Source organism: Chinchilla lanigera, unplaced genomic scaffold, assembly GCF_000276665.1.
Source record: "Chinchilla lanigera isolate Chin_1 unplaced genomic scaffold, ChiLan1.0 scaffold00139, whole genome shotgun sequence".
NCBI classification, from domain to species: domain Eukaryota; kingdom Metazoa; phylum Chordata; class Mammalia; order Rodentia; family Chinchillidae; genus Chinchilla; species Chinchilla lanigera.
Window position 1 is genome coordinate 2,755,305 of NW_004955540.1, and position 20,143 is coordinate 2,775,447.

General features: G+C 46.3%; 1 protein-coding gene across 6 annotated transcripts in view; it reads left to right on the forward strand.

Moving 5' to 3' along the window:
* Fer1l6 (fer-1-like family member 6) overlaps nucleotides 1-20,143 on the forward strand; it is a 148,651-nt gene that overhangs the window by 69,078 nt on the left and 59,430 nt on the right. For all 6 annotated transcript variants that reach the window (XM_013507932.1, XM_013507931.1, XM_013507936.1 and 3 more), the window contains 5 exons: nucleotides 3,243-3,333; nucleotides 6,494-6,613; nucleotides 8,131-8,283; nucleotides 13,495-13,672; nucleotides 17,624-17,748. In XM_013507932.1, coding sequence (XP_013363386.1) covers nucleotides 3,243-3,333; nucleotides 6,494-6,613; nucleotides 8,131-8,283; nucleotides 13,495-13,672; nucleotides 17,624-17,748 — 667 coding nt within the window. The remainder of the gene's footprint in view (nucleotides 1-3,242; nucleotides 3,334-6,493; nucleotides 6,614-8,130; nucleotides 8,284-13,494; nucleotides 13,673-17,623; nucleotides 17,749-20,143) is intronic.

Genomic DNA, 20,143 nt, shown 5'->3' on the forward strand with positions numbered 1-20,143 from the left:
CTAGCATTGAAACATGAATCAATCACTTACTCTAGATTCAACCACCTCCAAAAAAGCCCTGAAAGAGCTCCACCTAAAGCTGCCTGAGGCTTTGGGGGGACATCAAGACACAACCATAATAGAATGTATAGTTGTGTATGACTGAGTAACAAGTTACCCCAAAACTCAGTGGATTGACGCAATATTTATTATCTCATGGTTTCCAAGTGTCAGGAATCCCGGAGGGACTTGGCGGGGCCCTCGTAAGGACTCTTCCTGGGTTCAAATGCAAAAGCATTGACTTGGCTTGAGGACCTCTCCAGGCTCAACTGGGAAGGAGTCACTTCCAAGGTCATTCACAAGGTTATTTACAGAATTTGGTTCTTCATGGGCCACGGCAGTGAGGTCCCAACTCCATGCTGCCTCTCATAGCTCGACAGCTTTCGTCATCAGAGTGAACAGGAAGGAAGAGGCAGAACGGACCTGCCTGTAGGACGGAAGTGACCGGGACTTCAACTGAAAGTGTCACTGCATCACTCTTGATACATTCTGTTAGGAGCAGGTCACGTGCAAAGGGGGAGACTCACATGGTGACATGAATTATAGGAGGTGGGGCTCACTGGGGACCATCTTACAGGATGCCTGCCCCATATGAAAACAACTGGGACCAACTCTTAAATTAATTTTATCAAGACTTAAGCAAAAATGAGAATTTGCCTGAATGGAATTAATAGAAAGGGAATAATGATTAATTTGATGAAAGGCAAAACTAGTAGACAGTAGTAGCTAAACCTGATATTCTGCTTTGTAATCTGTGCTTCCTAATGTCTCAAATACTCAGTTGTTTTTCCTTTATAGAATAAAAGGAAGAAAGAAATATTTTTCAGTTATTTAACTTTTATTAGCGCAAATCAGTTCAGCCTTGAATATGTACCGGGATGCACAATACAGTGAGCTCCCATCTCAGGGAGGAGCTATGCGATTGATAGCTGCTTTCTCTCCAGATCTTCAGTGCTTCCAGGGGAGCTGAGCCATCTCTTGGTCTTTTCTTCTTGGTGTTTTATTTGTATTAGTCCATGTTTGTGGTACATAATGATCACATTGCTTGTAGGAATGTGGCACATGTACATAACACGTCTGTATTCTTTTTTCACCGCCCCCCCGTCTCCTTCCCAAAGCATAAATAATTAAAGAACAAAATAAAAGACAGATAATAGGAAGCAAGGAGAGAGAGCTTTTGCAAAAGGCGGGGACAGAGAGATGGAAGGAGGGAGAAATAAATATTTAGCTTTTTCTATCTTCTTCACTTTTTACTATACAAGCAATATATATCAGTGCTACTCCTGCTGTGAGCTAAGGGCCACCTACAGTTCCCTGTAAGCCTCTCTAAAAAGTTTTGTGATCTCATATTTTCAGAAACTGATTTCAAGCAAATTAATAGCTCAATAACTTTTTATATTAGGGTATTACTGGGTGGTGATAATTAATTGTTCCTCCTTCTCTTCAAGTTTCCAACCAACTGAAAAAATATTCATGAGGGTCACACAGAGCTCAGAATGTGAGTTTTATGTTTGACAAATCTAGACTTGATACTATGGTATCTGTGGCAGAGTAGCTAGAACTTTGAGGTCTCCTCCAGCAAGAGCAAGGACAGGCCATGCAATGGTGACACGAGGCGCTCACAGAAGGAAAGGAAGCAGAGGCCACGTCACTACCGCTACTCTGACGAGAAAGCAGATTCTTTCTCCCACTGTAGGGTGGAGGGCCTACATGCTTGCCAAGTCCACCTGGACTGATCTTCCCTAGGAGTGGGATGGAATTCTTCATGCCTCTCAAAGAGGCAAGAATGAGGCAAGGAGACTCCCACCTCAAAATGTAATACTTTCTGGGCTTTAAAAAAATCAAGATAAAATGTAACTTTACTCAGAATCCCCTTTGTGTTTCCTTTATAAGTGCTTTTCATCACAGAAGGACCACAGGCTCATGGTAGAAAACATAAACAACCCCAAAGTGCGAGGGGTAGAAGTAGAAGTATTCTCTGTTCTTTCTCCAAGCCCACTTTGGAGAGAGGAGATCGAGTTGTCCTTCTAGACATTTTTGTGTGTGCGTGCATTTGCAAACACACACTGTCATGTATGCACTCATAAAAGCATTCTATTTCCTGACAAATGGTATCACTCGTCTGCACAGCAGGTTTCCATTCCAGTCAACACTGTGCCACAGACACCTGCCCACAACACACGCAAAGATCCCCAGTGCTCAGCTGCATGGGTGCATCCTAATACATTTCACTAGTCCCTAATGAGATGAAGCTGCTCCCACTTATTTTGCTACTCTAAAAAGGGCTTCAGGGGCTGGGGATTTAGCTCAGCAGCACAGCACCTGCTTGGCAAGTGTGAGGTTGTAAGTTCGACTCCTGGTACTGGAAAAAACAAAACAAAACAACAACAACAACAAAAAAGTGCTTCAGTAAATACCATAGTGTAAACATACACTTTTCAGATTGTTCAGGTGTCTGTGAAGGGTAAGAATTCCAGTGTAAGTTTTGGTCAAATTATATGTACATTTAAGTGCTACATGTGCTACCTAATAGTCTTTAGAACACTGTAATAACTGCTCTCTTCTACAGTGGCATATTCTCTCCTGCACTCTCCCATACCTTCACTGACCTTGACTATTCATTTTTAGGTGAAATGGTACTGATTTTAATTTGCATTTAAATTATCACTAATGAGGACAATATCTTATTTTTTTCAGTTTTGGGCCATCTACATTTCTTCTTGAATTTCATTTATATCCTTTCTATTTTCCTACTGAACATGTTTTTAACTTCGCTGCCAAAAAGTGTTATTACTCAGGAAGATTGGGACACATCTCAGTATTGAGTCAAAAATATTTGTTTTACATACAACTTTCCAGAAAAACTGTAGTGTGTTTTAAATTTGTAAGGCAAAGGTAAACTGCTTTATTTTTTGTGTGTGGTTGTTATAAATTCTTGATAGTAATCACAATGGATATATTCTAAAAGAAAATAGGCAAATATTCATTTCCCAAAAGTGATATGGGGTCTGGGCACCATTTCCAGTTCTCATTTTGTCTCCTAGAAAAGGTAGTGTATTGTTGCTTAATTCTAAAGTTGAATTCTTCTTTCTGTTGTCCCATTAGCTTTCTGTTATATTGTGGAAGGTGTATTTGCAGATCTCTAGAATCATATAAATGGATTTTCAACAAGAAGTGTTAGAACTGTTATTCTTCTCTTACAGTTCCTTTATCTCTGAAGCGGAAAAAAAACCCAAGACATTGAACCAAACCACTTTAGATAAAAAGCGGCTTACCCTCTGTTGGCAGGAGCTGGTACGTGAAAATCTATTTATACTTTGAACGGGGTTAAAACATGTGCTTTAAAAATAAACCCATGGATGAAGCATAGGTCACAGGCCAGATAAGGATAAGGTGTAAAGGACACAGGTTTGTGCGCTGCAGAGACAGGAGAAGGACTCTGTGGAGTTGGGAAGGGACTGAAATGTATCACAGGTTCACAGGGAGGAGCTAGAACCCTGCTTCCTATTGGTGTGGACGGCTCCCTTGCTCCTTTCCTTGACATTTGTATTTTGTTAAAATCTCCAGACTCATTTGGCTGTCTGCCCTGCAAACTGAGATGCCAAAGGAAATACCTACCCTCCCATGCCTTCCACCTGTTAAGAATTGTGCTGGAAGTTGTCAGTGCTGCTTGACAAGGGCGGTGGTCGATGGCCCTCTGTGTCCCAGAGACTGCACAGCGGCTACGGCTGAGGTGCCTTGCCAAGTGGGTGGTGGCTGGAATGTGCCAGACCAAGTCAGGAGCTGGCTTATCACTGGGAAACTCCAGTTCCAGTCATGGCACCAGGGGGGATTTCCTGTGAGCCCAGGATAATTCTGCAACAAAGCATCATTGAGCGTTTGATTTCTCTAGGACATTTTAGGCACCTGAGTGTCTGTCAGAGTAGTAAGTGATTTTTAAAAAATAGGTCACAGCTAGTTAATCAAAGGCCAGAGGCTAAAGCCCAAGCACCACACTTCCTCACTCATCCTTTCTGGAATACTCCCTTCTGCCCTCCAGGACCCCTAGTGGAGGCTTCATCCCATCACCAAGGTCACCCATGGTTCCTGCCCTGGTTCTCCTCAGCTCCCTGGCTGAGGTCTCCGCCATGTCGCTCCTCCATAGAGCTCTGCCTTCTCATTGTCCAGCACTCCTTAGTCTGACCAAATCCCCAATTTCAGCATCTTCATAACGGCCTAGGTCTGTCCCTTATCTCTAGATCAGTGCACCCAGCCTCCAGTGGAAATGCCCCGTGCTTGTCCCCTATTTCCTTGACCTTGATCGATCCTACTGAACTGGACTCCTTATCTAGCCTTGTTCTTCACCTTGTGGTGTCACCGCTCGCTGTACTTACTGCTCAGTGAGAAACCTAAGTGTCCACCTCCCCTTCTTATTGGAGATTAAACCAAGGGCCATCACATTGAGCTACATATCCAGCCCTTTTAAAATATTTTAAATTTTGAAACTGGATTTCATTAGGTCACTAAGTTGCCCAGGCTGGGCTCCAATGTGTGATCCTCCTGCCTCAGATTCCCAGAGTTCTGGAATTACAGGCCTGTGTCACTGTGCCCAGTTCAATGTCAACTCTTATCCCTTACTTTCGAACCCAGTTTGATCCCAGGTCCTGTTGATTGTGCTCCTTAAACACTCTGAAACTTCTACATCTTATCCCCAGAATCACTAAGCTGTTCCTCAGCACCTCTGGCCTGGGCTTGTTTTAGTAGTTGTCCTTCACCCCATTTTGCTGCCACAATCATAAGAGTCTTAAAACAGGATCAGACTGTATCCACCGTGTTTAAAATAATCACTGGAATCTCTCAGTGACTAATAGGATAAGGTCTCAGTTCCTTTTGCACAATACATGGGACTGCTCCCCACCCAGCACCCCAGCCTTGTTCTGCCTTACTCCCTCTGTAGATCTGTGTACCAACACTTTGGACTCTGACTGACTATGTTTCTCCATGTGTGATTGTGCCCTCTGTCTGGGATATGCTTTGACTTCTTATCCTCTGACGAATTCTAATCACCTTTTAAGAATCAGCTCGAATGTCACAGCCTCAGTGAAGCCTAGATTCTACCCTGAAGGGCTCATGAAGCTTTGCCTATTTAATTATTTACATATATTGTTTTCATCTCCCCAAACTGTCCAAGCCAAGGGGAAAGGAGTCATTAAGTCTGAGCCTGTCCCACCCTCTGTCTCCCAGCACATTCCCTGGTAGGTATCAGTTTTCAGTTCTCAGCAGGCTTCCTGTGTGCCAGGCACTATGCTAGGTGGGGGGACACAAAGCTGAAAGGACTTGGTGCTTGTCCTTTAGGAAGGTAGAGATTAGCTGGTTCTTTCATTCCATAAACATTTAACACCTGCTATGTGCCAAGAATGTGCTGTATCTCAGATACGTGACAACACCTCTGCCAGACAGTGAGCCTACGAGGAGAGGATGAGACAGAGGAGGTCCCCAGAGTAGTGTATAGTGTAGTGGAGAAGGCAGAAGACAGGTAAATGACAAACACATGAAAATGATATTATGATTGCGGGGGATTATTTTAAAATCTGTGGTGCTGAGAGTATGGGGAAACACTATCATGATGACATTTAAATTGAAGCCCTGTGAGCAGGGGAAGAGCACTGACCGAGAGGAAGCTCAGCCACAGGTCACACCATGGGGTGAGCCAGCATGGCTGCCTTAGCACCTCCTGAGGACCAGCGCTCCTGGGGCACAGTGAGCCCTCTGAGGAAGGGGTGCTGTGAGAAAAGCAGGGGACAAGGCCAGGTCACATAGGGCCACTGTAGAGTTTGAATTTTATTTTTCCCTAAGTACATAAATGTGGGCTGAATAAATGAATCAAAACCAACATTTTCGATGTTCCAGCCATGCTACAGGCTCCCAGGCAGTGTTTCTGGAAGGGTGGGTGTGTTTGTGAGGGAAGTGCATCAGCCCTCCAGCACAGGTATCTGAGTATGATAACGAAGGACACACAGTCTGGACCCAGCTGAGGGTCAGCTCTAGCTGTTATGCTCAGGACCATACTACTTTGTGTTCTAAACCTTAAAATGGGAATAACTGTACCCACCTCATAGGGTATTGAAGATGGAGAAGGACTAATATAGCAGTTGGAATATTGCCTGGCACAGACTAGAAACTCAGGACATTTCAGCAAGAGGTCTAGATTCAGGTCCTGGCTCAGAAAGCTGGGTACCCTTGTCAAGCCTGTCCTTTCTGGACCTCTGGTACTCATTTGCCTGCCCTAGGGGAGATGGTATTCTCTGTCTCCATATTCCTACAAAGTTTATATTAACTGCAGTGTGCATAGCGGCAGACATTGACCGAGGGCTCTGTGTGAGCGTGCTGGCCCCTGGAAGGCTCTGCAGCACCCAGGCAGTGTTCATGGCCCAGACTTCCAGAAAGATCTACACTGACTCTTGTCTTGTTTTAGGAGGCGATGGCTAAGGAAGCCAAGGGGATCATTCAGCAGCAGAAGAAAAAGTTCTCTCTTGATGAAATGATCCAGGAAGCCCAAAACTTTGTGGGGAAAATCCGCTTTCTGGTTGATGAGGTAATCAACTCCAAAGGCAAGCTGTTGAGATTAGACCAAACATCTCCTTCCTCCTTCGTGAAGGATGATGGGGCTAAGCATGAAAGATGGATCGATGCTTTCCCCCTGGCCTGCTGAGCAGCCAGGCACTAATAGCTTAGGATGAGAGAGGAGATTTTTAAAATTAAAATGTGTGGCTTTATTGCTTTTTATAAAGTCTGCCTGTTCCCCAAAATAAAAAGCATGCTCCCTCTTAGACTCAAGAAAAATTAAAATAATCACTGCAATTATGGGAACTTTGATCGGGTTCAGCTTTAAGAGAATTTAACCTTGCCCTAACGTAAAGGTCATACAGCACCTCATTTTAACGTTAGTTCTAAGCAATGTCTTCTAGAATTCTGTTTAAGGAGCCCATATATTCACTTCTGTCAGACGCTGAAGCTCCTTTTTGATGCCTGAAAAAAACATATAGAAACTTCTTAAGTCAGGTTTTGTGGGGAAGGTCTCAGGGAGAAGTAGGGATTTATTGCCTCTGTTGTTCTTGAAAATTATAATTCATCCCCCAAATCAGTCATTCCCTGGAGCTACCTTAAAGAGAGGGACAGGCAATCAGTAAACGTGGAAATTTTAGTGAGAAGCCAGGAGGTTTAAACCAGGCTTTAAGCCTTGTAGTCCATGACTGACCGGCCCTGGGCCAGGAAAACTGTCTGGTCTCCACTGCCAGATCAGAGAGAAGGTATGGACGCCCACTTCCAGTACCAGTTATATTTGGGTACCAGTGGTGAGCAAAACAGACCACCTGCTTCCAGCTTAGGGGTGTCAAAGCCTGCTTCATAGCGGGTGACCTCCTTTCTGAGTTGGTAGTTAGGTTGGTTCAGAAATGGGCCTTTCAATACTCACAGTGTAATGAGAAACTTGGTATGGATACCTGTACTCCTTATCTTGATTAGCACAACTTTAAATTCTATTTTTCTGTGCACTGTAGCTGGTTTATCCTAAATAACTACCTAAAATGGAGCTAGCATACCAGGCAATTGTATTTTATGTATAAAGTTTCTTGTAGATTTGCTTTCTCTTTATTAAGAGCAAGTGGAAACCATTCAAGGACATCACGTATGTTTGGTGCTGTCTTTTCATGTGAATATTTTGGGAATGTTACCTGACACTGAAGAGGTCTCGTACTTTGAAGCTAAACATTACTGCATTGGAAAAACAAATCCAGGGGAAGTTGTAGAGAATATTTTTTCTACAGATGGAGAGAAGTAGGTTATCAAAGACGTCAAGTCATAGGCCACGTGTGACCTCAGAGCCCAGTGCACAGTGTGGCCTATGGGACTTACATGTACTTCTGATTCATGACCTAAAGCTTTCTCTTTTGTGGAAGCTGCGCTAAGCTTGTTTGATTGCCCAGATGTTGAAGGACCTAGGGGGTTTATAGCACAGAGCGTTTTGCAGAAAAGAGACTCTTGCAAGGCAGGAGAGCTCCAAAGGCGCATGTGTTCAACACCAGCCCATCCAGCCCGTTCCCTCCACCACAGCCGCAGCACACCATCCCTGATGTCTTCATCTGGATGCTGAGCAACAACAGGAGAGTGGCATATGCGCGTGTCGCCGCCAAAGACCTGCTCTACTCCCCCGCCAGGGAGCAGATGGGCAAACACTGTGGGAAGATCAAGACTCATTTCCTCAAAGTAAGTCTGCACTATTTTTGACTACAAGGTGAGAAAGTTCTATTTTTCTTGAGTGGCTCCGAATTTCTAGTTTGTGTCCATATCTTTGACTCTTCCCCAGGACTTTCAAAGATAGGAGGACAACTAGAACATCTGCCTGTCTTGATCAAATTGCAACCCAAGAGACCACCCTGGGGCCAAAGCCCTTCTGCTTTTCCAATCACCATGTCACCAGACACAAGTACATCTCATTTTAACCTAATGACTGCATCCTCAGGGGCTTTGATTTTTATTTCTTTGGTTTTCGGTAAAAATGAACATTTTTCTCTTAGTTCCTCATGGACTGCTCTCTTGTGTAATTTGTCCATGGTGGGTTTTTCCATGAATTATCTATATTTTCAGAATGAACCTCATTAATATGTATAATTAATATATATTTATTATAAAAAATTGCAGGAGGAACAGAACTCCAGTTCTGGGTTCCTGGTGACTTTATATTTTTTATTTTTTTATATTTTGGTTTTTTGAGAAAAGGTCTTACTTTATAGTTCAGACTGACCTTGAACTGACTATGTAGCCCAGTCTAGCCTCAAATTCACAGTGATCTTCCTAACTCAGCCTCCTGAATGCTGGGATTGCAGGCATGCACCACATACCTGGCATTCTGGTGACTTTAGACTGTAAATATATGAAAGTCCTAGCCTAGAGTAGTGTGATATGCCTTTAATTCCAGTGCTGTGGGAGGCTGAGGCAGGAAGATTACAAGTTCAATCCTACCCTGGGCAATTTAGTGACTTAGTGAGATCCCATCTCAAAATAAAAAACAAAAGGGGGCCAAGGATCTAGCTCAGTGTGAAAGCCCTGAGTTTAATCCCAGAATCACATACACAAAAAACGATAGCCTTATCTACTTGAGGGCCATGCATACTTTACCATGAAAAGGTCCCTAGGTTCCCTATCAGTGGGTCCTCATAGACATGGTGTCTAGGTATTTTACCTCCACTACAAACACAGTTCTATCTCAGCAAGTAGAAATGAGCAAATGCGAAGAAAAGTAAAAGAAAAGAAAAGAAAAGCTGTACCTTCACCAGTAATGAGCTGCAAGAATGGGATTCTGCTGGTGAATTTTTCCCGACTAACCTGCCAGTTTCAGTTCTGGATCCTCGCTGCCCCCAGAGGGAGGATGGGGATGCTCAGGATCCTGGCATGTGAGGGACAGATGAAGAGAGAGCAGTGCTTCACAGGAAACGGAAGACTTGATAGCTCGACAGAGCTCTGCTGGTGTTTAGGGCCACCGTGGAGTTGGTGAGGATGGAAGAGAGAGAGAAGGAAGGGAGAAGAGGAGGGAGAGGGGAAGACAAGTGAGGGAGGGAAGGGGAGAGACCAGAGGATTAAACCAGGCCCCACACAGCACAGCAGACACACAGGGAAGCCACTCCCCAAATGAACACCCATGCCGCATTCCTCATTCTTCCAGGAGTCAGCAGTCAGGGGCCAACTACTGATGTAAATGTGGCCATGGGCAGCTATATTAGAGGCTTCCAGGTGCTGTCGAGCTGGAAGAGACCACTGTCAGTGTGGCTGTGTGACTGAGTTGAGGTCCAGCATGGGACTGTGGTGGACAGCACGGGCTTTGAAATCAGGTGACTCTGGACTCAAATTCATACCAGTTTGCTAGAGCTGCTGTGGTAGAACATCATACACTGACTGGCTTAGTAGCAGAAATTTGTTATTGTTTATGGTTCCAAAGACCAGAACTTTCAGATCAAGATGTGGACAGGGCCATCTTGCTCTGAAGATGTCAGGGAGAGATGTGTTCCAGGGGATCCAGGTGTGGCTTTGGAAACTCTGGAGTTTCACAATACCCAATGAGTTAGGAGACCCAAGGAGTCCCACAGTCAGGAACAATCACCAAACCAGAAGGGTTGCTACACTTTCAGGAAACTTTGGTTCTTCAGGGCCCAGTTTGGGGACTGTTTAAGGCAGTTCTTTGGCTTTCACCAGCGTAACACCAGTATTACACTGTGTTCTTTCTGTGTCTGTATGCCTGTCTCTTCAAGCTGGTTTCAAGCCTACCCTACTCCGGTATAATGCCATTTTAACTACACTAATTACATCTGTAATGACCCTATTTCCAAACAAGGTAGCATTCTGAGTACAAAGAACTAGGACATCAACATGTGAAATTTGAGGGAACATAATTCAACCCATATCAGAGTTCCACGGTCCATACTCACTGGCTATAAGATCTTGGACAAGAATGTTCATCCCATTTTTATCCATGGTTGTGAGGATCAGGTTAACAAACCCAAGCAGAGAACACATAGTTATATGTCACCCACAGAAATCACCTAGTAAATACTAGCATGCAAAGAACTGAACATCCAACACTCGAGAGAACATTGCTGTCATTATGTGTTCCCTTCACATTTGGTCATTTGTTTGTGATTCTGCAAGCTAGTTTTTGTAAGGTATATACAATAATTCTTAAACTCACTCTCACAAAACTGTAAATGAAAAAAAATTTACCCAAGTCATTCAACACAAATATCAGGTACTTTGTTTAAATTTCTCCATTTAAGGAATGCTAGGGAGGCAAAACACATTTGTCTTAAAAATAGCAAATTGTTACAAAAAGCCCCATGCTAAAAATACTAGAAAATGGTATAAAGTTACTGTCTCCTAAATATTTTGATGTATTCTGGCACTATTTATTTATTTATTTATTTTTCCTGGCACTATTTAAATTAGAGCAAAGAACAGCTATCAAATAAAGCCAGCAGGTAGATGTAACGGAGAACAGAGAAATTTTGCCCTGTGGTATTCTTCATGTGTGTATTATCTTTATCAATATGTCTATAAACTCCAACTCCCTTTTCTATCTGTGCTGTCCTTTTGCCACTGGGATTGCTTTGAGCAGTAACTTTCTCCATGTTGCTGAATTCATTTATGTCTACATGATGAAACATCTTGATAAAGTGATTCAGCAAAACTACTCTCAGTTCTGCTTTGATTGCCATCCCTGATTTTAACACTCCGCCTTTTATGCTCCTTTCTCCTCCTGGAACTGGTAATTCTAAAAAAACAAGGGCCAGGTAGGCCCAGTCATTCCATACCTGACACTCATTCTCATTTCTTAGCGAATAATTAGAAGGTGGGAAGAAAAGCATAGAATGTAATTCCCTAAACATCTTTAGGCCAGAGATTCCTCAGTTTATTCTGTTGTCCAGCTGTTGCTTAAATGCCCCATGTCCAAAACCCTTTGGAAGTGGCAGGTGTGGGTTTAGAAACTGGAGTCTCCCAGTGCCCACCAACCAGTTAGAGGCCCAAGGAGTCATGCAGCAGGGAGACATCTGAATTTTTCAAACACATGTTCACCAAACCTATTTCCCCAGATGAGCTACTTACAGTTTTAGGAAATTTCTGTTCTTTGGGGCCCAATGTGGGTACTATTAACATAGAAGGAACAAAAGTTGCCATTTGTAGGCCCATGGCTAAACATTGGCTGACCTGTGACTGTCATGGGGGCTCAGGGTCTCTGCTTCCATGAGATCTCTTTTTCTTTAATTTAAGAACATGCATGTTGCTACTAAAAAGCAATGGAGCAGAATTTCCAGAACCCAGCCCAATCCATTATCCAAACAAGAGAATAATTATAACAATATATTGATGAATAAAACTCATGAATCACTAAGTTCTGACATTTCTCATTGAATATTTTCATGACTGTGTCTTACTGGCCCTGCAGATTAAAACAAGACTGTGGGTAACAGGGGACTCCTGTATTTGAAGTCAGAAGAAAGGGTGGGGGCTAGAGATTAGCTCAGCTGTAGAGCACTTGCCTAATAGGTGAGGCTCTGGAATCAGTCCTCAGCATAAGAGAGAGAGAGAGAGAGAGAGAGAGAGAGAGAGAGAGAGAGAAATGAATCTGAAGAGGATGGAAATGCCTGCAGCTCCTCCTCTGATCCCTTAGTATTTCCCTCTGTGTTCGTAGTGACTGCAGGTCACCCTCCTTGCTCTTCGAGGGGCCAGGCTGTCTCTGGCCCCTGGCCCCACACTCTCAGCAGAAGTTCACCAGCACTTGCTGTAGTGCTGAACAGTGTTGCTCCAAATCTGCTTGTGGAACTCACAGAGCAAGATAGGAAGGTGAACAGTCATGCTTGATTTGGAATCCGAGGCTCACCACAGGGGCCTTGGAAATTGCTGGGCAAGTTCTAGCTGGTCCTAATAGGATTTTGTGGTCCTTCATGAAAGGAAAGTCATGTAGATGACAGGAAAAGTGACTGATAGGAAATTCTGAAGAGGCAATTAGAGGAGTCAACAGAATCTGGAGAGATGGCGGTGTCTTAAGAGCCACCAGCTACTCACAGAATGCAGGTCTTGCCAGCAATCCTGAGCACAGACAGCCTTGGGCTTGGGACTCCATAGGTGGGGGCAGGGAGTTCTCTAAAGCTGCTGATGCTGCTGAGAAGCAAAGGAGTCACACTGTCTGCTTGAGCAGCATCCTTCAGATCCAGGTGCCAAGAGTACATGCCCCCCCCACATGTGCACTTGTATGTGTGTGTAAATGCACACTCACCATGCATAAGTATACAAACATGAACACAAAAATCAAACACATCCACAACTCTGAGCACATTCTAAAGAGAAGAAACAGTATGGTCAGGGAACCAGATTCACACAGCAGGAAGAAAGATGCCAGCCAAGCTCGAAGGGCATTGTAGGGCAGCTTCCTCCAAGCACTCTGAGTCCTGGCACAGGAAAGAGCACAGAGGTCTTCTGAGTGAGGCAAAGAACTTGAAACTGAGCTTAGGACTCTAGGGTTTGGTGATTTCAGTCAGTATGATGAGGAAGTAGGCGACAGGTTTCAGAGGCAAGAGATTTGGGATCATCTCTTCTGGGTTGGAGTCTTAGCTCTGTCCTTAAAAACTGAGGGATCTTGTACAATTTGCTTAACCCCTCCGAGCCCAAGTTCTCTCATCTATAAAAAAAAGGGCAGTAAACACATCCACCTGGTAGGTTCATCAGAGCCAGGACTTGGCAGTGCTCCTCACCATGTGTGTGTGTGTGTGTGTGTTAAGCCTCAGGCCCCCCAAACCTGGATCCTCCTCTGAAGTTGCACATTGCGGTAACCGCGGCCCTTTCTCTCATCGTGATATAAGCAGGGCCTTTGAGGATCTCTGAACAAACCTCTAGGTGTGTCAAGCAGTCACCCTTGTCACCTTTCCTCAGCTCCCTGGGAAACGTCCAGCTGGGTGGGCTGTGCAGGCCAAGGTCGACGTGTACTTGTGGTTGGGCTCCACCAGATTCTCCAGTGCCATGTTGGACAACCTGCCGGCAGGCTACGAAGCAGAAATGCCCTCCACAGCAGCCGGCACTCATCACCCTCCATCCAACCTGCTCTACAGAGGTATGGGCCCGGGAGGCAATGGGGCATTAGGTGTCTCTGGTTGGCTTGTGTGTGAACAGTGAGGAGAGCAGCCTGCCTGAGTTGTTTGCACATTATTTTAGGTCAATTTATTTACCTTCTTTGTTACAGTTTCAAAGTGTTCCTTCTTAGTTTCAAATGCTCCATTTAAAAGTATAAAGAAGTCTTTAAACACATCTGGAGCAAATATTTATGCTTTCCTGTTGGAGGAGAAAAATCAGTTTGAGTTTCTTTGTTTCTTTGTAGGCGGCTATATAAGTTGAATTTGCATGTTAGCTTCAGTGAGTTCTTGTACTAGTATGGCTGGGCCCTAAGGCAGGCTGCCTTTGTATGTGGCATGGAGGTTTTGATCTACTCCACGTCCCAGTGGTGACCCAGTGGAGATGAGCACTGGTGGAGTCACTCGTGTTTCTTCAGCTCTGTTCTGGCTGGGTTTCAAAGTCAGCACACTCGGGGCTGGGGATTTAGCTCAGCGGCAAAAGCGCCTGCCTGGCAAGCGCAAGGTCGTGAGTTCAGTTCCTGGTACCGGAGAAAAACCAAAAAAAAAAAAAAAAAAAAGATCAAAGTCAGCACACTCGAAGAAATCCTTTCTTCCATGTAGTTATTTTTGTGAGTGTCATCATGCTTATCTTTTCATACTATTTTGAATTTTATTATAAATATTAAAGACTTACAAGTGTATTTTGCTTTCTGTTTCTGGATGGCTTTAATTTCCTTGGTTTTGGCTGCTGAATTCAAAGACAGCAGGTTACAATTTTAGCTCCACGGCTACTGAAGCTGAGTTTTGAGCACAGTCAGTAATGGAAACCCTGGACACATGCAGAGTAACCTGGACTGCCATAGAATCTATGTGGATCAGGAGTCAGAAGACAGGGTCCCGGGGAGGGACTGGCAGTGCCCCAGCCATGGTGCCTATGCCTGGTGTCAATGCACAAGAGCACTGTGATGGGGAGGGAGAGCTGATGCATAAGCCCCGACATTTACCAAGCATAATGCCCTGTTCCTTATCCATAGTATCTTATTTATTTCTCACATCACCCCTGGTTGGTTTCTTTATTGTACAGATGGAGAGAACATATATTAGAGATGCTTGAAAATTACCCAGTGTCACACAATGTCTTGGTCACTTTCTTGATGATGGGATGAGGACCCAAAACCCAAAACTTGAAGGAGGAGAGGCTTACTTGGGGAGGAGAGGCTTACACAGCTTTTAGAGGTTTTGGTTTGTAATAAGCTGATTCTAAGACAGGAAGAAAGACCTGGTGGAAGGAAAGTGGTCACATTATGGAAGCCGGGAAGAGGAGCAGGGAGGGACCTGCCTCTTCCAACCAGGCCCCGCCTCCCAAAGGCATACGCTGAGGTAGACTTACCAGCGGGTGAATCTAGTGATGAGCGTGGCACCCCATGATTCAATGACCTTCCAAAAGCCCTACCTCAGCATACACCCAGCTTTGGGGGGACAATTTAGATCTAAGCTAACAAATGATGGGGCAAATCATCTCAAAGTCCAGGCCTTTCCACTATTTTCCATCCTGCCTTTCAAGAGCTTTTGTTTTGGGGGAAACAACACCTGTTTCTATAGACACTGTCTCTAGAGACCCAAAGACCAAGATATTTGCTGTTCTAACTGCTAAAAATTAAAGGGTCAGGAGAGTCTCTTCCCAGTGCTTTCTGGTCCCCTGCAGCATGTCATTTTCATGGGGCGACCTGATAAACCTTTTCTGCTGTGCCCTGACATTGATGGCTTTGGCTGCCTTCCACACCTGCTGGAGAGTTCCGTGCCCTGGAGAATATCCACTCAGCGAATAACTAGTTTGCATCCACATATGGAAGGCACAGTGGAAAAAGTGTTGGGGAACGTAGATGAGTGAGAGGTGATGCTGGCCCTCAGAGGCAGTCAGACCAGGTCCTCCCAACGGCCAGGGAGAGTGAGCTGTAGCACAAGGCAAGGACACCTAGATGTGACCACAGGCTAGTTAGTCCAAGGAACGGAGCTGATGGGACTCAAGGCTTCAAAATACAAAAGCTTGGACTAAGTAACCCCACTGCCCCCCAGAGTTGTTCAGTGCTGCTGGTTGAGGACTCTGCTGAACTTCCAGGACTAGTCACTTCAGGGGCAGCTGGCGGACATTCTCAAGGAAGGAGACATTCCCAAGTTCATGTCCAGCTGAGAAGTTTACCACTGTGTCGTATGCTAGGGAACACGGGGCCAGCTCCTAACACATTCCTGCCAGGAAGTCCCTGCATCATCTACTGACCATTGCACTGTTTACTGTTGTCATCCTAAGGAACTCTCTTTCCAGCAGGGCCCCAAACAAATACCCCTGCCATACACACCCAGTGCCACTCTGAGGCTGACATCACACAGGTCTACAAAAACAAGTACTCTCTAGAGGCAGGATGGAAAATGGTGGAAAGAAAGCAGGCTTTGGAGAGAGCGTGCTCCATCATTTGTTAACTGTGTGTTATGGTTTAGATCTAAGTTGTCCCTCCAGTGCCTTATGAGTTCAGAGGTGGGGTTCTGGGAGGCGATTGGGTCATGGCATGTTACATTCATCAGTGCTACATCCATCATTTTATGGACACCATCGGGGACTTGGTGTCCAAAGAACTCACTTTTCAGTCCCCTGACTTGATCAGAGCTTAGAGACTCCATGCTGTAAGTGACTGGCCTTAATTGGGAAAGATCCAGAGTTCAACTTTCCAAATCCTTTGCAAGATCAGAGTGAGGACTAACAAGGTTGCTGCATCCTCACACTCCACAATGGTCTCCATAGCAGCCAGACAGCGGCATGGGGTGGAGGGACAGGGATGTTCTCAGGTCTCATGGCAGTCAGGAAAGGAATTTCCTTCAGGGGCCCTGCTCTACTGCCCTCCTCTCCTTGCCAGTCAGGGCCCAAGCCCTGCCGCACCCACTGCTGCAACGTCCCTGCCACCCTCAGGCCAGTCTCTCCAGCAGTGCATGAGGCCTGGGCCCTAAAACGTCCCACCCACACAGGCAGTGTCGTCTCCCCAGCATCCCTCTGTCCACTGCAAGCTTGATTCAGTTGTATTCTCCTGGCGCTTTGCTCTGATACCTTCTCCTCTTGTGCACACACTGTCAGGCATTCCTCCCTCATTCAGGCCCTCAAGGCCCTCAGCAATGTGACCACCCCTGCTGGGACCCTGCATGCTGGCCAGATTCAGTCACTATCTTGCCTCTATATCACATGGCATTATTCTTTAAAAATTTTTATTAGTATGTCTTTGCAGTACATGAGGATTACATTCATTGTGGAGAATGGGTACATGTACATGATGCATCTCCATTCTCCCCCACCCCACCCCAGGGCTTATTGTTCTTACTTGCTTCATCTCACTACAGCCACTTCCGGCACCCAACCTTGGCTACCAAATGCTCCAGCCCTCTAGGGACCTGCACTCCAAATGTCACTGGCTGGCAGACTGGAGGAGGGATCAACAGATACCTCAAGACATTTATGGAGTTTAGTGAAGTGAAAGCTGTTTGTGGAATAGCCCCTTACAAACACACGCACACACACAATGAGAAACAGAGTTACTGAGGAGTAAAATACGCCATTTTAGAAGAAGAAGTGGAATTTGGAAGCAGACAGAAGTAAACAAACTTGGGAAAGTATTTTAGCCATGTCACAGGCCATTTTCCTCAGCTGTAAAGTGCGGGGTAATCATACGCTTCTCACAGGGTGGTTGTGAAGATGAAGACACACCTGTGAAAGCACCATGGAGAGTGCCTGGCCCCAGTTCTCTATCTGCGGTACCCCTTCCCTCTCCTCAGGGCTTCCACCGAGTCACAGCGGTGCCCTGGTCACCTCCCTCTGTCTGCAGGTGCAGAGCACACATCACAGCACTCACACTTGCATGCTCTGCTCCGGCAAAGTGCTAACGCCTCCCCTTCCCATGGTTTGTCCACAGCCCGGCATGTCTTCCAGCTGAGAGCGCACATGTACCAAGCCCGGGGCCTCATCGCGGCTGACAGCAATGGGCTTTCTGACCCCTTTGCCAAAGTCACATTCCTGTCCCAGTGCCAGACCACAAAGGTAAGCAGGAGCCAGTGACTTCCCTGCAGCCTGTGGCAGACCCACGCCTGAGCCCGGGAAACAGACTAAGGCACAGGCGCACAGCTGCATCCCTACCTGTGCAAGTGTTTATAACTCACAGACAAACCAGAGCTGGGAAGTGTGAGGTGGGGAAGGTCTATTGTCCCCTGAGAGCCACTGTCCTAGGGAAGAGGGAGGGAAGTCCTGAGGCAAAGGGAAGTTGGGAGGAAAAGAGGAATGTGGGGGGAGCAGGAGCCACAGCCCTGAAGAGCCCACGGAAAGAGCCAGGCACTGAGAGCAGGGTGGGGACCGTGAGGGAGTGGATAGAGCCCATCGTCCCTGGGGCCCTTGCTGGGAAGAGTGCTCTCACTGATGGCCAGAAAGTTCTAGACTCCAAACTCCCCAGCTGGGGGTCTTTGCAGACTTATGCCACTTTCGTGCTTCAAAACCCCTTGCTCTGGAAACTGTCCTGGGAGTTGCAGGAGACAGGCGTGTGGCTGGCTCCTCGGTTCTTCCTCCCTTTGGGGTGGTTTCTCAAGAGGTCTCATGCACCAGAAATTCAGTCTGTTCTCTGGCTTGGTGCGTGGAGGTGTGAACTGCTGCCTGTCTCAGGGAGCTAAGACACAGGGGCTCTTAGTCTGCCTTCAGCTCCTCGGATCTCCAGCTGTGTAGTTTTAGGTAAACACCACAACTCACTACCTCAGGTTGGCCATCTTGAGGCAGGGCTGTTGTGAAGATGCGAAAAGTGTGGAGAGTGACTGACTCATGGTGGCCACGCCACTGGCTGATGTTGGAGGATAACATTTTTGTGCGAGGCACAGTCTGTGACCTGGTTGATAGACTAGACTGTGCTTGATTTATGATGCTCAGGCTGAGAGCATGACGGGAGCCAGCCTCCCCGCCATTTGCACAGCACTTGTAGGCTGTCAGCCCTGGGGGCCTCTAGCTTGTGGGAACCACACTCTTCTCCTATGCAGTGTGTGACCCAGGCCTGTGCATGGTTCTCCTTGTGCAGCACAGGGCTGTGCAGTCTTACACCTGCAGGTGGAGAGAGGGGTTTGCTCTGCCGGGGAGGGGAGTCGGGAGAGACCCCGCAGGGACGGTGCCTCCTCCTCACTCCGTGACTGGGCATGGAAAGAGAACAGCAGATCATGTTTCCTCCCTGGCTTTCGAGTGGCCGTATACAGTGCAGCATTTATAAACCTCAACCCCAAAGCCCTGTTGCCCGGGTCCAAATCCCAACTCTCCCACTTATTGGCTGTGTGATGCTAAGAAAACCCCCTTGGCCCTTGGTTTGTTCATCTGGGACTGGGGAGACAGTGCGGGGTGTAGCTCCAGAGCGGAACCTCCCACACACACAGTGCCTAGCGAAGAGAGCTTCCACGTGGTTGCTTGAGGCTCCCACTCAAAACAAGAGGACTTGCAAAGGGTGGACCGAACTCCCAGGCCACAGCGCTGTGAAATACCAGGCCCTCTGCGGTGACCCGAGAGGGCAGTGTGGAGACGGGTGGGCTCCTTGGACTGCCGTAAATGCCCTTATTTTGCATCTCCACACAGTATCTTGATTTGATTTACATCCATATCTCAAAGAAACAGATGCATTTTATTAATCAAATAATCATTTGAGAGGTAAAATAGTTTCCACTGAGCCCTGGACTTTGCCTCCCTAATTTTGAACCAAGTACCTAATTTTTGTTAATGATGCTAGCTGTCATTTAGTAAAATTGCCCCTCATGTTTGGCAGACCCACTGCAGCCCACTGCAGGGGGATGTTATGAGTGTCCCCCTTTTGCAAGCAAGAAAGGTACAGCTCACAGCCTTTAGAGCTAGAAGGTAATGGAGCCAAGATCGAAGCCCATATTTGGCCAATTGCAAGGTTATTTCACTTAACCACTTGTTTCCACTTGGGGAAGAAAAGGTCCCTGTTCCTCCCACCCCGGTTTTAGTGATGTGGGGGCCAGTCTGTGGAAGGCAGGCCTCCTTCCTGCACTCTTTGTGATGGGGAGAGTTGAACCCAGGCCTCCAAAGGTGAAGCTGGGCCCGAGTTCTCTGGTGCTACCCAGCACCACGTGGACTGACCACCTGGTGTGCAGGACAGCCAGCCTCTGCAGGGCTGGGGCTGGTAAGCAGTCTTTCACCAAGTGACTCAGTGGTCTGGGAAATTTCACAGTGGGGAGTCCAGCTATCACAGGGTCACCGAGGAAATAGGACTTGTAAATCTCATGACTGAAGGATAATGGGAAAGGGAGACAGACGCTGCGGAGAAAGCTTTTGGGAGGGAAGGGCAGAGGGGCCGGGAGCTGCGAGAGAGCAGTAGGGAGAGAAAGGAGAGGGGTTCTTAGAGGAGGGAAGCATGGGGCTTGAGCTCAGCAATCAGGATGGTGCTCAGTTCTGA